Source organism: Lactuca virosa, chromosome 1, assembly GCF_052849685.1.
Source record: "Lactuca virosa cultivar CGN04683 chromosome 1, Lactuca_virosa_CGN04683_v6, whole genome shotgun sequence".
In the NCBI taxonomy this organism is placed as follows: domain Eukaryota; kingdom Viridiplantae; phylum Streptophyta; class Magnoliopsida; order Asterales; family Asteraceae; genus Lactuca; species Lactuca virosa.
In genome coordinates this window covers 68,855,318-68,868,923 of record NC_136426.1, presented here as the reverse complement: position 1 = coordinate 68,868,923, position 13,606 = coordinate 68,855,318, and the positions used below count along the sequence as shown (strand labels likewise).

At 34.7% G+C, this 13,606-nt stretch overlaps 2 protein-coding genes across 2 annotated transcripts; one reads left to right on the top strand and one right to left on the bottom strand.

The window, feature by feature from the left end:
- Positions 1-3,206: 3,206 nt before the first annotated feature.
- LOC145144349 (clavaminate synthase-like protein At3g21360) lies at positions 3,207-8,949 on the top strand. Its single transcript, XM_079074861.1, has 3 exons — positions 3,207-3,815; positions 3,917-4,170; positions 8,466-8,949. Exons 1-3 carry the CDS (start codon positions 3,444-3,446, stop codon positions 8,830-8,832), a joined length of 993 nt encoding a protein of 330 aa, XP_078930987.1. The 5' UTR covers positions 3,207-3,443; the 3' UTR covers positions 8,833-8,949.
- Positions 8,950-9,130: 181 nt separating this feature from the next.
- Positions 9,131-13,042, bottom strand: LOC145144333 (lysM domain receptor-like kinase 3). The gene is made up of 11 exons (XM_079074860.1): positions 12,225-13,042; positions 11,903-11,971; positions 11,458-11,733; positions 11,216-11,361; positions 11,036-11,125; positions 10,662-10,767; positions 10,182-10,333; positions 10,016-10,113; positions 9,805-9,952; positions 9,597-9,704; positions 9,131-9,472 (listed from the first exon to the last, which is right to left on the bottom strand). The coding sequence occupies exons 1-11, from the start codon at positions 12,838-12,840 to the stop codon at positions 9,308-9,310; spliced, it is 1,974 nt and encodes a 657-aa protein (XP_078930986.1). The 5' UTR covers positions 12,841-13,042; the 3' UTR covers positions 9,131-9,307.
- Positions 13,043-13,606: the final 564 nt, after the last annotated feature.

The following is a 13,606-nucleotide window of genomic DNA, read 5'->3' as shown; positions in this document are numbered from 1 at the left end:
CCACCCACCCGCTGGACCCTCAACATCACCCAGACCAGACCAGACCAGACAAACACTAACACTAGACCAGAGACCATTTTTAGACGGTGGATTCAGATTAGGGAAGAAACATGTTAAGCTGATGCCCACTTTTATTACTGGAAAACTAGTCACCAACACGTTTCTTAAACCCAACATCACCATCGTTGCTAATGTGAGTATCGAAGTTAAGAAAAAAAAATAAAAGACAGACACATATAGTGACAAACATGATGTATCAAGATTCAAACCCAACAAACCCTAAATAATCTAAAATTAATTTCAAATATGAAATCGATTTTGAGAGTTCTAATCCAATAAATTTCAAATCTGGAACCCAACAAACTCTAGGTAGTAATGAATGTCAATTTGGTTGTGAAGGTACATGTTTTTTTTTGGAGAGAGAGAGAGAGAGAGAGAGAGAGAGAGAGAGAGAGAGTTATTTTCTTTTCTTTTTATTTTTAAATTAAAATAGTATTTGAAAAATTATAAAAAATACAAAAAAGAAAGTAAAAGGGCATAACTGTTCTTTTCAAGTTTTTTTTGGACCAAAAACACGAAAAAACCTTGATTTTGGACCTTCTGTGCAAGTGAGAAAGTTTTTGGACTCCATCCAAAGTTTTTTGAATACCACATAGACCAATGTTGCAGTTTTGTCAAAATAAAATTAAAAAGAAAATGGATGGGTCTCCGTATCAAGTATTTTTAGTATAGGATAGCCTTGTCTATAAATTTATAAATAATTAATATGTAATATATAATTAAGAATTTATTATCATAATAGTAATCTAATTGTTTTTGAATAAAGCTATCTAAGATGCTATTTATTCAGGGGTGACTTTAAAGGATAATCTCATTATTTTGTGACCTGAAAAATCATTCCTAGACATGTATTTTGAAGGCCTCAAAAGTAATACAGAAAAATGGAAGGCCTCAAAATCGTATAATTCCTAGACATGTATATGACAAATATTTAAGCCAGATAAAATGTTTAAAGTGAATATGATATAATATAATATTAGAACCTTCACCTTTATATTTATATGAAAAAACATCATAAATGGTCCATGTGGTTACCCAAAATCTGAAGTTTAGTCGTCGTGGTTTAAAAATCTCATAGATGGTCCCTGTGTTTTCAAAACTTTTGATGTTTGGTCCTTTTTGCTAACTTCGTTAAGTTTATCCGTTAACTGAAGGGTATTTTCGTCATTTCACCACCACAGGGACCATTTATGATGTTTTCTCGTATTTTTTAAAAAAAGAAAAATTTAAATATAATTAAATATATAAAAGCTCTCTCTCTCTCTCTCTCTCTCTCTCTCTCTCTCTCTCTCTCTCGACAAACACATACATACACTAGATCCCTACTATTCTTCCCCAGCCTAACCATTCACCTTCATCGATCCTTGCTTCCCAATCTAATCATCCATCTCAATCTGGTGAACCAAACCTCCCACCATTTCCGTTTCCGGTTCCCACCTCCTCCGATAACTCCATCGCCTCCAATGTCCAGTGGCCCCGTCTGAAAGCTTCACCGCTTCCCCATCATTGCTCGCCGGATATCAGAGCATCATCAGAAATCTCTCTTCATCCTCACCGAATTTCAAGTCGGAAGCCTCTCTTCATCCCACTAGATTTCAATCTGGAAACCACTTAAACTCTCTTCATCCCCACCGGAAAAACCTCCCAAGATACCAATGTTTTTGTGGCGGTTGTTCTGTCTGGTGGTGTTGTGAATCTGATGGCTAATGGTATCGGTGGTGGAGGGTTTATGGTTGTTCGATCTGTGTATATGTTGGAAACCCTAGCATTTGATTTCAGGGAAACTGCTTCGGCGGCTTCCAAACAAGTTTAATTGATTTCATTCAATGGGGGGTTTTGCCTAATTTTGTTTTCGACTCGTTGAAGCACTGATCTCCGATTTCTTGCATTTTTTGCATCTGATAATTTTGAAGGTCTATGTTCTAGTGTAGTTGATGGATTGTGATTGGTTTAATGAATGGGATGGTTGTTTTTGCTCATTATTGATTGGGTATTCACATGGGAGAAAAAATGAACAATTTCAATTAAGAAGATGAAGAATACGATATTAGTATAGATAATGGCGGTGGTGAAGGTTATGTGGTGGTTTGGCAGGTGGAAGTTAACGATGACGATGGTGTTTTGTAGTGCTGGAATGGAGAAATAAGGGTGGTGATTTTGGTCTAATGATAGCAGTGGTGATGGTGGATGGTGGTGGCGATGGTGGTGTACGAGAGAGAGAGAGAGAGAGAGAGAGAGAGAGAGAGAGAGAGAGAGAGACCTTGGATATTAAATTTAATTTTTAAAAAATAAATAAATAAAAGAAAGGAAAACCTCATAAAAGGTCCCTGGATAGGTAAATGATGGAAATACCCTTCATTTAACGGTGGAAAGTTAACAGAGTTAGCAAAAAGGACCAAACATCAAAAGTTTTGAAAGCACAGGGACCATCTATGACGTTTTTAAACCACAGGGATTAAACTTCAGATTTTGGGAAACCACAGGGACCATTTATGATGTTTTTTCTATTTATATACATTTTGAACTTTTTAGTTATATACAATCTAAAAGACTATTTATCGGTCCAACCCATTTTAATTCGACCGAATCTTCAAATATCAGTATATAATTTGTTAATTAACAAATCAAGTTGTCGGATTTTTCACCCCTAACAATACATTATAGTTGACTTTTAAGACGAAATCAACTAATCTTCCGGTTGATTTTGTAGGGCTGCTAAGCTGGGGATGAGACTAGAGTGAATTGGTGATAATGTGAGAGGTATAATAGGTCCCAAGCCTAGTTTCATATACGATGAGACACATCAACGCAAGACCTGGTTCAACAGTCTTCCAATTTTATATGGCGGAATAAATGATAAGCTAAACAATGATCCGTCAAAAGCAGTTGTTTTTGGCGATGGTAAACCATTGCCTCCGAATGAAGTTAATGACTTATTGAAGATGCTGGAAGAAGAGTGTGTTGTGTTGCAAAGGAAGAAGGGAGATGTTTTAATACTCCATAATTTGGCAGTTGTTCATTCACCAAGACCGTTGTTGGCAAGTGAAAAGTGAAGGACATAACATATAACATATGATTATATATGTATCTCTATCTTTGAATTTGTTACATTTGGTATATTAATTATAATACATTTTGTTGTTTGACCAATTGATTTTTGAATGCTTGAGTTATGATATTTATTATTCTAGCAACACATATAGCACATGTTCATTTACTATGCATTTTTATTTCTAACACTCGGTACTTATCTTCAACTCTTCAATTAATTTATAAGAAAGAAAGAAACAACACAAATCACCGAATTGAATACCTGTTGGAGATCTAAACCCATATGATTTTGACTAAAAATCGCCACTTATTGTTTGAATTTTGGATTGATCATGGCAGAAGAAGCAACCCTATTCAGTGAAGTGGTTGGGTTGCAGCAGCAGAAATCTGATGGTGGAGTCGTCTTCCCCGCGGTTCTCTTCCCCAACCCTAGCGCTTCCAAGCCTGTTCAGCTAACAGATGCCATTAAAGCTAATAAACCATGGCTCGATTCTCTGCTCCATAGATCTGGTGCGATTCTCTTCAGAGGCTTCCCTGTTTCCACTGCCTCTGACTTCAACGATGTCGTTGACTCCTCCGGCTACGAAGACTTCTCCTACGGCGCCGGTGGTTCAGGAACCAGGACGAAACTTTCCGATCGTGTGTACACTGCGAATGAAGCACCACCGGATCAGATGATCGGCTTCCATCACGAATTATCTCATGTATGATATACATATACTCCCTACCTCCGATCAAAACATCTACATAAATCTGTGTAATTACTATAGAATAAACCTCATATCGATCATCTTGTGCTTTGCAGGCTAGCGAATTTCCTTCGAAATTGTTTTTCTTCTGTGAGATCGAACCAGGAAGGGGAGGAGAAACATGTATAGTTCTGAGCCATGTGATTTACGAGAAGATGAAAGGGAAGCATCCAGAATTTGTGGAGCAACTGGAAGAGAAAGGATTGATTTATAACAGAGTTATCGGAGAAGGATTCGACCCTTCATCGCCGGTAGGACGTGGCTGGAAGGGCACGTTCATGACCGATGACAAGAGCGTGGCGGAGGAAAGGTTTTCCACACTTCTCCATCATTTACGTCTATATTCCGTTTTTCAAACTTAGATAATTATTAATAAAAAGAAAAAACCTAAACAAAGATTTTCAAGATTATTATATAGAGTATATTACATTTTTGGTGCCTGATATAGACGATTTTTATAACTTTATTCCAAGAAAAAACTTTGTAATTTTGGTCATCAAATCATTTGAAGTTTGGTTCATGTGGGATCCAAGGGCAACATGATGTTTTTAAAAAAAATTATAAGCTCAATAGTTTAATTTAACAATTCAAGGACCAACGTTACTATGAAACATCAAAATATATAACCCACATTGAAAGCCAATTCCTTGGAACACCCGAAACTGAAAACATCACTTAAAGCTAAGGACCAAAAATGTAATTTATTCTATAGTTTGGTGTTTATAGTTTCTTAAATTATTTATATAAAATTTTTATTTTTATGCAATATTTTATGTTATCAAATTTAATAATTAGTTATTAATGATATTAGAAAAAGAAATATGTCAACAAAGTTAAGCCATTTTGATTCATGTTAAAGATTTGGTTGTTTAAAGTTTTAACTAGGGTGGTTATATTAAGTGAAAAATCAAATTAAAATCGAATTAACAAATATAACCGAACCATTACAATAATTTTATAGGGAATGGTAGTGATGTCATTTAAATATGTTTGATTTTATTAAAAAACAAAATTGCAAAAATGGTCCCTGTGGTATGTAATTTTTTGGGGTTTTAGTCAAAACCACGACTTTTTTGGATTGATGGTCATTTTGAGGTAGTTTGCTTGTGATTTTGGTCCTTCGGTAAATTGAAAATACTAAATTGCCCTTATTATATTTATTTTCCATTTTTCTTTTTTTCTATAAGTATTTATATATAAAAAATAAAAATAGGGGCCCACACACACACACACACACACACTCTCTCTCTCTCTCTCTCTCTCTCTCTCTCTCTCTCTCTCTCTCTCTCCCCTTGAATTTTGTTGCTGCCATTAAAGAGTAAAAAACCCTTTCTCAAATAAACCACAGTAGCCTCACATCTTTGAAGAGTTCAGATGTAAAAAACAAAATGAGGGTTCAAGATTCACCATTTTTTTCCGTTTGAATCACAATCTACAATCAATGATGACCAAACCCAACCCTTTGTCTACGTCTTCCTCCCCTGTAACCCAAATTCTTTCATATTCAGGGGACGATGACACGATGGATGTTCCATCCACACCTCCGGCGACGATCTCAACTTTATATTTCGATTTTGTTCCTTTCCCTTTCGTATTTCTCCACTGTAACCCAAACTCCAGATTTCGATTACGATTTTGTTCCCAAACTCCATAGTTCGATTTGAATTTTGTTCCCAACTCAATATCACTTTACCAGCTATGTTTTACACCTCTTTAGGATACTATATGAGGTTTACCAGGTTGGATGTAGAGATGCAGGTAGGTATTTCATAGATACTTCGATTTGTGCCCTTTAATGAGTTTTTTTGGATCTGGAACCTTTATTGATTGCTTTTAGATATGGAATCGTGGGTTTTTTTATCCAGTTTTGAAAGATGTTTGAATGATCAATTTAGGGGGTGTTTGGCTTAGCTTTTCACAGCCAAAAGTCCTTTTTGGAAAAGAAAAAAAAACAAAAGATGTTTGGCAAAACTAGTTTTAAAAGCTACTTTTGGAGTTTTGATACAAGGAAAATGAACTTTTTGGAAAAGTCAGGAAAACCTGACTTTTTGTAACTTTTCCAAAAAGGACTTTTGGGCTGTGAAAAGCTAAGCCAAACACCCCCTTAATGATGACAATGGGGGTTTGGATGCGTTTTTTCTGAAAATTCCCAGACCAAAGGCTTATGGGTCTTCAAGAACAATCGATTTCTGAAAAATCGATTTTATGTTTGCTCTTCAAGTCAAACACACACGCATGCAAACAATCGATTTTATGTTTGCTCTTCAAGAAAAACTGGATGTCTGGGTTTGCTTTTGGAACTAGAAATCAAATTCTGAATCTGAAAAAAGGCTTATGGGTCTTAAGAACAATTGATTTCTGAAAAATCGATTTCGTATGCGTGTTTTACATTTAGAGGTTTAGGGGTTAATGGAATCAAACAGGGTTCATCTTCTCAATTTAGAGTTCATCAGTGGGTGATGGTGCAGGAGAGAGAGAGAGAGAGAGAGAGAGAGAGAGAGAGAGAGAGAGAGAGAGAGAGAGAGAGAGGTGGGCCCCAAATTAGGTAATTATTTTATTTTTCATTTAAATTAAATAGAAAAAGCATAAAAATATATATCAGAAGGGCATAATAGTCTTTTCAGTTTACTGAGGGACCAAAAACGCAAAGAAACTAGCTCAAAATGACCACCAATCCAAAAAAGTCGTGGTTTGGACTAAAACCCCAAAAATTTGCATACCATAGGGACCATTTTTGCAGTTTTGTCTTATTAAAAAAATAAATAATAAAGAGCACCAATCACAACCCACTTTTTCCCCTTCTATCTCCCCTCTCTTCTCCTTCGTCAGATGGTGAGAGCCAAGGGGCGGTGTTGGCGTGAGCTTAGCGCCTCCCACTCCCTATAGTCTAAGAGGTGACATGGTTTCTAATTTTTATTAACCGAATGAACCAAAAATTTTTAATATAAATATAATATGTTAAATATATTGTATGCAATTATATCAAGAATGTAAATTTGAAGGGTGAACTAGATGGGATACATGATCTTCTACTATATTAATATTTAATATAGTTATTTGCACAATCATTCAAAATTTCAAGGCACTATATTAAGGGCTTTAGGCACAATCACAATATTAGCATCAAAATTCAAGCAACTCTAAATTCAATCACAATATAAGTTATGTACATACACTTTCATTTTGTCATTCTATGAACTCTAAATTTTCAGTGTATGAATATATAACAATGTACTTATAGTTTGTGAGGAGCCTAACAATGTACTTATAGTTAGTGATGGCAATTATGTTGCTGCATATGCACATATTCAAACACTAAAATAACATCCATTAGAGGCAACTATTTCTAATTCGGACGCCATTAGCTACAATTATTGATACCTTCATTGCACACCAAAACATGTTCCTGGTTCAGGCATATGTTGTACAAAATGTTGATTTGTTGGTCATATGTGTACATATGTACCTTTGACATGTGTTTGGATAGGTTAGAATTATTAGGTTTGAGTTTAATAATTAGAACTTTATGAACGAACATTAATTTTTCATGAGTTCTACTTGAGGTGGGAGTTCCAGGTTCGTTGCAATGTATTTTCACATATCCTCCTTGTAACAAGTTATTAAGATTACCATGGCCGAGTAAATCAAAATTTTCAAAAGTTTCACCTCATTGACATAATTTCTTATGCTCTAAAAATAATTTAGATGGTGCTGGTTCAATTGAGATGCTAAAAAGGTAAAATTATCATTATAATATTTCTTTAAATAGCAACAAATTTTATGTTTTCCCCTTTTTTGATAGCAACGTATTTTTTTATTTTTGTCATTGGTCATTGGACCACTATGGTCAACCAATATTAACCATTAACCAAAATCATTAATCGGCTAAAAACATTAACCAAAACTAATACTAACTCATATACAATGGCTACCGAAATGCATTAACCAATTGTAATGGTTATGGTTCGGTTTTGGCCAATAACCTAAACCAAATTGCCATATACACACCCCTAGTTTTAATGTATCCAAGACAAAAAATGCAATTTTGTGTTGTGTTATCATATAATCCCATCCAAGAATATAACGTGAGAAGCAAACCACACAAGACAATTTTTTTTTTTTTTTTTTGCAATTTTGTGTTGTATTATATCATATAATCCCATCCAATAATATAACGTGAAAAGCAAACCATACAAAATGACATGTTGGGTGGCTAGCATAATTGTTTTAGCAATCTTGTATCTATTTGAAACACACTTTGGACGATTTGTCAACCAACAGACTTTATTTTATAAAAGTTCTTAAAAGACTTATTCTTTTGACTCGTTAGATATAATAAGATATTAAAGAACTAGTAAAGTCATGAAACAACATACTTTCATTAATCTGTTTATAACATCATAGTTTCATTTGTTTCTTTTCCAACATTAAATTTTCAATATTTTTCTTTATTGAGGCTTTGTAGTTTGAAAAGTCCATCCAATCACAACATTATACTTTGATATTTCATTCTTATCATGACATTGTATATTGAAACATCTAGTAATTGACAACAATGACAATTGATTTACATTTGAATGGCCTAATTTTTGGATTCAAATGCAGGGCTACCAAGTTGGGAATGAAACTAGAATGGATGGGTGATGATGTAAAAGTTATAATAGGTCCCAAGCCTAGTTTTAGATACAACGAGGCACGGCAACAAAAGACCTGGTTCAATGGTCTTGCGATTTCGTATGGCGGATTGAAGGATAAGCTAAACGATGATCCGACAAAAGCAGTTGTTTTTGGTGATGGTGAACCATTGCCTCCCGATGATGTTAACGACTTATTAAAGATGTTGGATGAAGAGTGTGTTGCATTACAATGGTGTAAGGGAGATGTTCTATTACTCGATAATTTGGCAGTTCTTCATTCACGAAGACCATTGCTCGCTCCACCCCGTCGCATACTTGCTTCGTTTTGCAAGTGAAGGATGTAACGAATAATATATGTATGCTTTTGCACCAACTTTGTACACGAATTAATTGTAATTCAAATGAGTTCATAAAACTTTCTAGTGCTCGAGGACATTAACGTCTTTTTCACACCTTGTTGGGAAAAAAATTGTATTTTTCATTTTTTTTTTTTTTGTCTCGTTTGAGATCGGTCTTTGTCCTACTCCAATGCATGCAGGTCAAACGCAATACAACTTGTTTTGTCTTGTCTTATTATGTATTATGTCTTATGAAAACAAACGGGGACGAACCCACAAAATGAAAATGGAAAAATACCAAAAAGAACACTAGAGTAAATAATCTGGACACCTATATACACACATTTATACGGTAGGTTCTAGAAGCACAAGGGAAAATAGAAGGGATTCTATTGAACTAATATATGGATGTGGGAAAGCAAGATTAACATATATAGAAAAGAAGGAAAAGAAAAAGATTCTGTAAGTATGACTATCTACCTTGAACAAGACCACTGAATACCTGGCTATTTCCAGCAAGTGTAGCTTCCCATTCCACAGATGATAAAAGAATATGTGAAAGGGAAATAACAATTTGCTTCATGTCGGGTCGTAAGACCGGATCATCCTCCACGCATTGCTTTCCCAGCATAGCCATCTGAAATGTTTTTATGCAGTCCAAATAAAATATAATATGCTTTAATCACTATACAAAATAAATAGGAATTAGCTATTCTTTTCTGTATTTCCCCTTATAAAATATAATGCTTTAATCACTATACCTTGAAAACACAGTCGTACGGATACAAATCCATCAAATTGGGATCAATATGATCTTTAAAGCTCGATGTAGTGATAGATTCGGGTGCATTCTTGAGAGCTGCCAACATCTGCATTTTTTCACAAAATTTAATACATTTGTCAAATTTCTATATCGGATTCGCTGCAGCATGACTTTAATATTTCTGTTATCATTTTGAATAGACTTACAACAGATGCCAACGATCGCCTCTCTGAATTTTTTGCCACAGCAGCTTCGGTTTGTATTATGGCATCCTTTCCTGATATTATCTCAAAAAGAACAACACCAAATGCATATACATCGCTCCTAACTGTCGCTAAACCATCCCTCAGGTACCTGTAATAATTTTTTTTTTTGAATTTTGGATTTTAAGAAACGTGTGTATACAGTTATACTTACTCAGGAGCTAAATAACCGTAAGTTCCAACCACTCTCGTCACTGAAGCTTCATCCTCATTACTTCTTCCAACAAGTTTTGCCAACCCAAAGTCTGAGATCTGTTTAAGCCAAAATCAGTAACATGTATAAACAACAACAAAAAAAAGATGCAATTTAGAGAAAGTACCTTGGCTTTGAAAGCACTATCGAGTAAAATATTGCTTGTTTTGACATCACGATGCACATAATGAGGTGTAGTATGTTCGTGTATGTATTCCAGCCCCCTTGCAGTGTCAAGTGCAATTTGAACCCTCATAATCCAAGAAAGCGTCGGATTACCTACAGGAAATAGCAATGTACGCATATTTATTAACCCATAATAACAACCTACTTTATTTTCTTACCAATAATAGCAATACGCAATCAAAAACTTGTAAAATGTATTTTATTGTTCACCAATAATAATAGTAAAATATCTTTTACCAATAATAGCAAAATATGTAACATGAAACTTGTAACCATTTATAACAAGTTTCGTGTTATATATTGCTATTATTGGTAAAGAAATATAAGTACAATGCTATAATTGGTATTATCCCATGCAATTTTCCGTATTTAGAATGCAGGGACCTCATGTTTGGAGAACATACAGGGCGTAAAGTATTACCCTTGTTTTGAGGCTCATGCAAGTGATTTTTCAAGGAACCTTTCTGAGCATATTCATAAATGAGGAAGAGCTCATCATCGCTAGCTGCATAACCGATCAGTTCTACCTTAACAATAACAAAACCAGACACAAGTCAAAAGTTGCCAAAAATGTATTTACAACCTCCTAAATTACTTTATTCAAAAAACCATTATTCTTTTAAATCGTATTTGATACATTATTCACTCATAAATTTTATAACAAAATAGTCAAACAAGTTGGCGAATCAACCCAACCCCACTTTCTTTCAAACCACCCATTTTTCCAGCTTTAGTGGAGACAAATTATAAAACATAGATAATAGTTATAAATAGAAGAAGTAGCACAATACTTACCAAATTTGTATGATGAACCTTGCACAATACTTTCATCTCTGCCATGAACTCCTTAGTTTTTGTTTCGGTCATTCTTTTGATAGCAACTTCCTACAATTATGCAACAATAATATGTACAAAGTAGATTAACCATAGCTCAAAAAATATATAGAAAGTAAACCAAAGAAGACAAATACCAACCTGGTCACGAAGCAGACCGTAGTACACAGCACCATATGTCCCAAGACCAAGAAGATTGGATTCCGAAAAACCGTCTGTAGCCGAAAAAATTTCTTCATATAGGAAAACAACAGGCTTCTCTACATCAAACACACCAGTCCCAATAACTGCAGGAAAGGAATAAGAAAAACACACAAAAATCAGTTTAATGGCTTTCATGAAAAGAACATTAAAGACGGTCTGGAGAAGCCAGAAACTTTGACCTTTTGGAATGTTCATATGACGTTCACTAGATTCCCCGACATTTTCTCTCCAATCATCCTTCTTTGAACCACAACAAAAGCTTGTTGTCTGTAAGATACGAAACTTATGAGAAATCTTTTCAACTTTTGAATCCTTTCCATGACTCCCTTGAGCATCATCAAAGCAAATTGATGATCTTGAGTAGACAAGAAAACCTGTTACTGCTATGATTAGTGCCAAACCAACCCCCAAACTAGCTACTATCCATCCATATGGTACACGAGCCTTATGATTTCCTGGATAAAAGAAAAATATTAGTCTCTTCGTCTCTAAAAGAGCCCTAATTCAGGTTCTATGACAGCCAAAGGCAATTTAATACAAGGATTAACATCATCATGCATTTTCTTCTGTTTCTAGTGTGATCTGCAAAAAATATATTGGATAAAAAGTATAAACCTACATTACCTGCAACAAACAGGGGTGGTGGAGCAGGAGCAGGAGTGTCGTTTTCAATAGGGTATGGCTCACCGGGAACTGCAATAAGTTTGACAGTAAATTAGTTAAGAAGTCCGATTAGTTCAAACTGAAATAATTCTTCAATTTCATGTTAAAACTCGATTATAGTTGCAGCAGATCTACAATAATGCAATGTGAAATTCATCGCGTATATGCTACAAAACAGGAACTAATCGGATCACAATTAAGGATGAAACATTTCAACTAATTAAGAGCGCAAAGAGTAGCAGTAAAAGGAACTTTATCATTAAATTAAGATTATATGACCTACCTGAATTTAAAGGTATGTAATAAAGTGCACCGACGGTGACGTTATCTGAATTTTCGATCCCATTAACGGTTTCAATACTATCCATACTAACACCAAATCTACTTGCCAACAACTCGATACTATCCCCTTCCTTCATCACGTAACTCATCAGATAATTCCACAGCCCATTCGAACAGCCACAAAACAACTGCAACGACACCACTGCTCCTGCACGCGCCGGCCTCGTGAAATACGGCAGATAGCCCAATCCGCCGTAAGCATCAACCACCATCCTGTACAGAGATCGCCCGTCTTTCCTCACAGTATATGTCGTATTCGTCAAGTACTTCTGAACAGGAGAATTAGAACACGAACAATTCTTCCTAACAAATATGTAATCCCTGCCGTTACCTTCAACTGTAACATCTTGCGGCAACACATCGAACATGCTCATGATAACTGCTAGGGTTTGGTTCGGCGATAGACTAAATGCTAAGAAAGATGTACACAGACGGGATGTTTCGGTGCAATTTAACGGCGCGGTGTTTGCATACGACGGTTTCTGCAACTGCGAAGCAAATACCAGTAGCATTAGTGATTGTAGACCATGAAATGGTTTTTGAAGTCGAAAATCCATTGTTTAAGTGTAATTAACGCAATCTGAGACGACGAACACCGAGTTAAGATTTCAGGAAAAAACTAGAAATCAAAGGGAGAGTGTTTGGGAATATTGTAGGGATTTGATATATAGCATGAAGGAGAGCAAAAATGAAGTGTTTCTGTCATTTGTTTGCTTCGGATACTGTTTTCTTTGTACCGTTTTGGAGCAAATTGCGATGTGACAAAAGAGATGCCTTCATATTTATTCATCATTTCATTTCATAAAATGCGAAACTTTTTTTCCTAATAAGAATATTTTTTTATTACTTTGGTGTCAGAAATTCAGAAACTAAAGTTAAAAACTAAAGGGTTTAATATACCATCAAACATTGCTAGAGTTTAATATAAGGTTACTTCCTTAAGTCGAGGATTTTTATTTTTATTTTTATTTTTTTGGAAAATAAGGGTAATGAATTATTGATTTTATTTATATTTAGTTTTTTTTATATATTATATATTATCAAACTTGTTACAATGATAAAATATCAACGGTTTTAATGGTACTAAATAACACAATGACTAAATGTAAACAAAATTAAAAGCTCTTTTGAGAACCAATATTTACATGAAAACTTGAGTTTTTTTCATCAATTTTTTTCAAAATCAACATCACCACACCATCACTACTACATCGTCTAAGTCAATCGCATTATAATAAAAATGATGTTTATTTTTGTAAATTGCATATGTGTATATTTATAGTAAGAGGTTATTTCTTACTTTTAGACTAAGGGGTCGTTTGA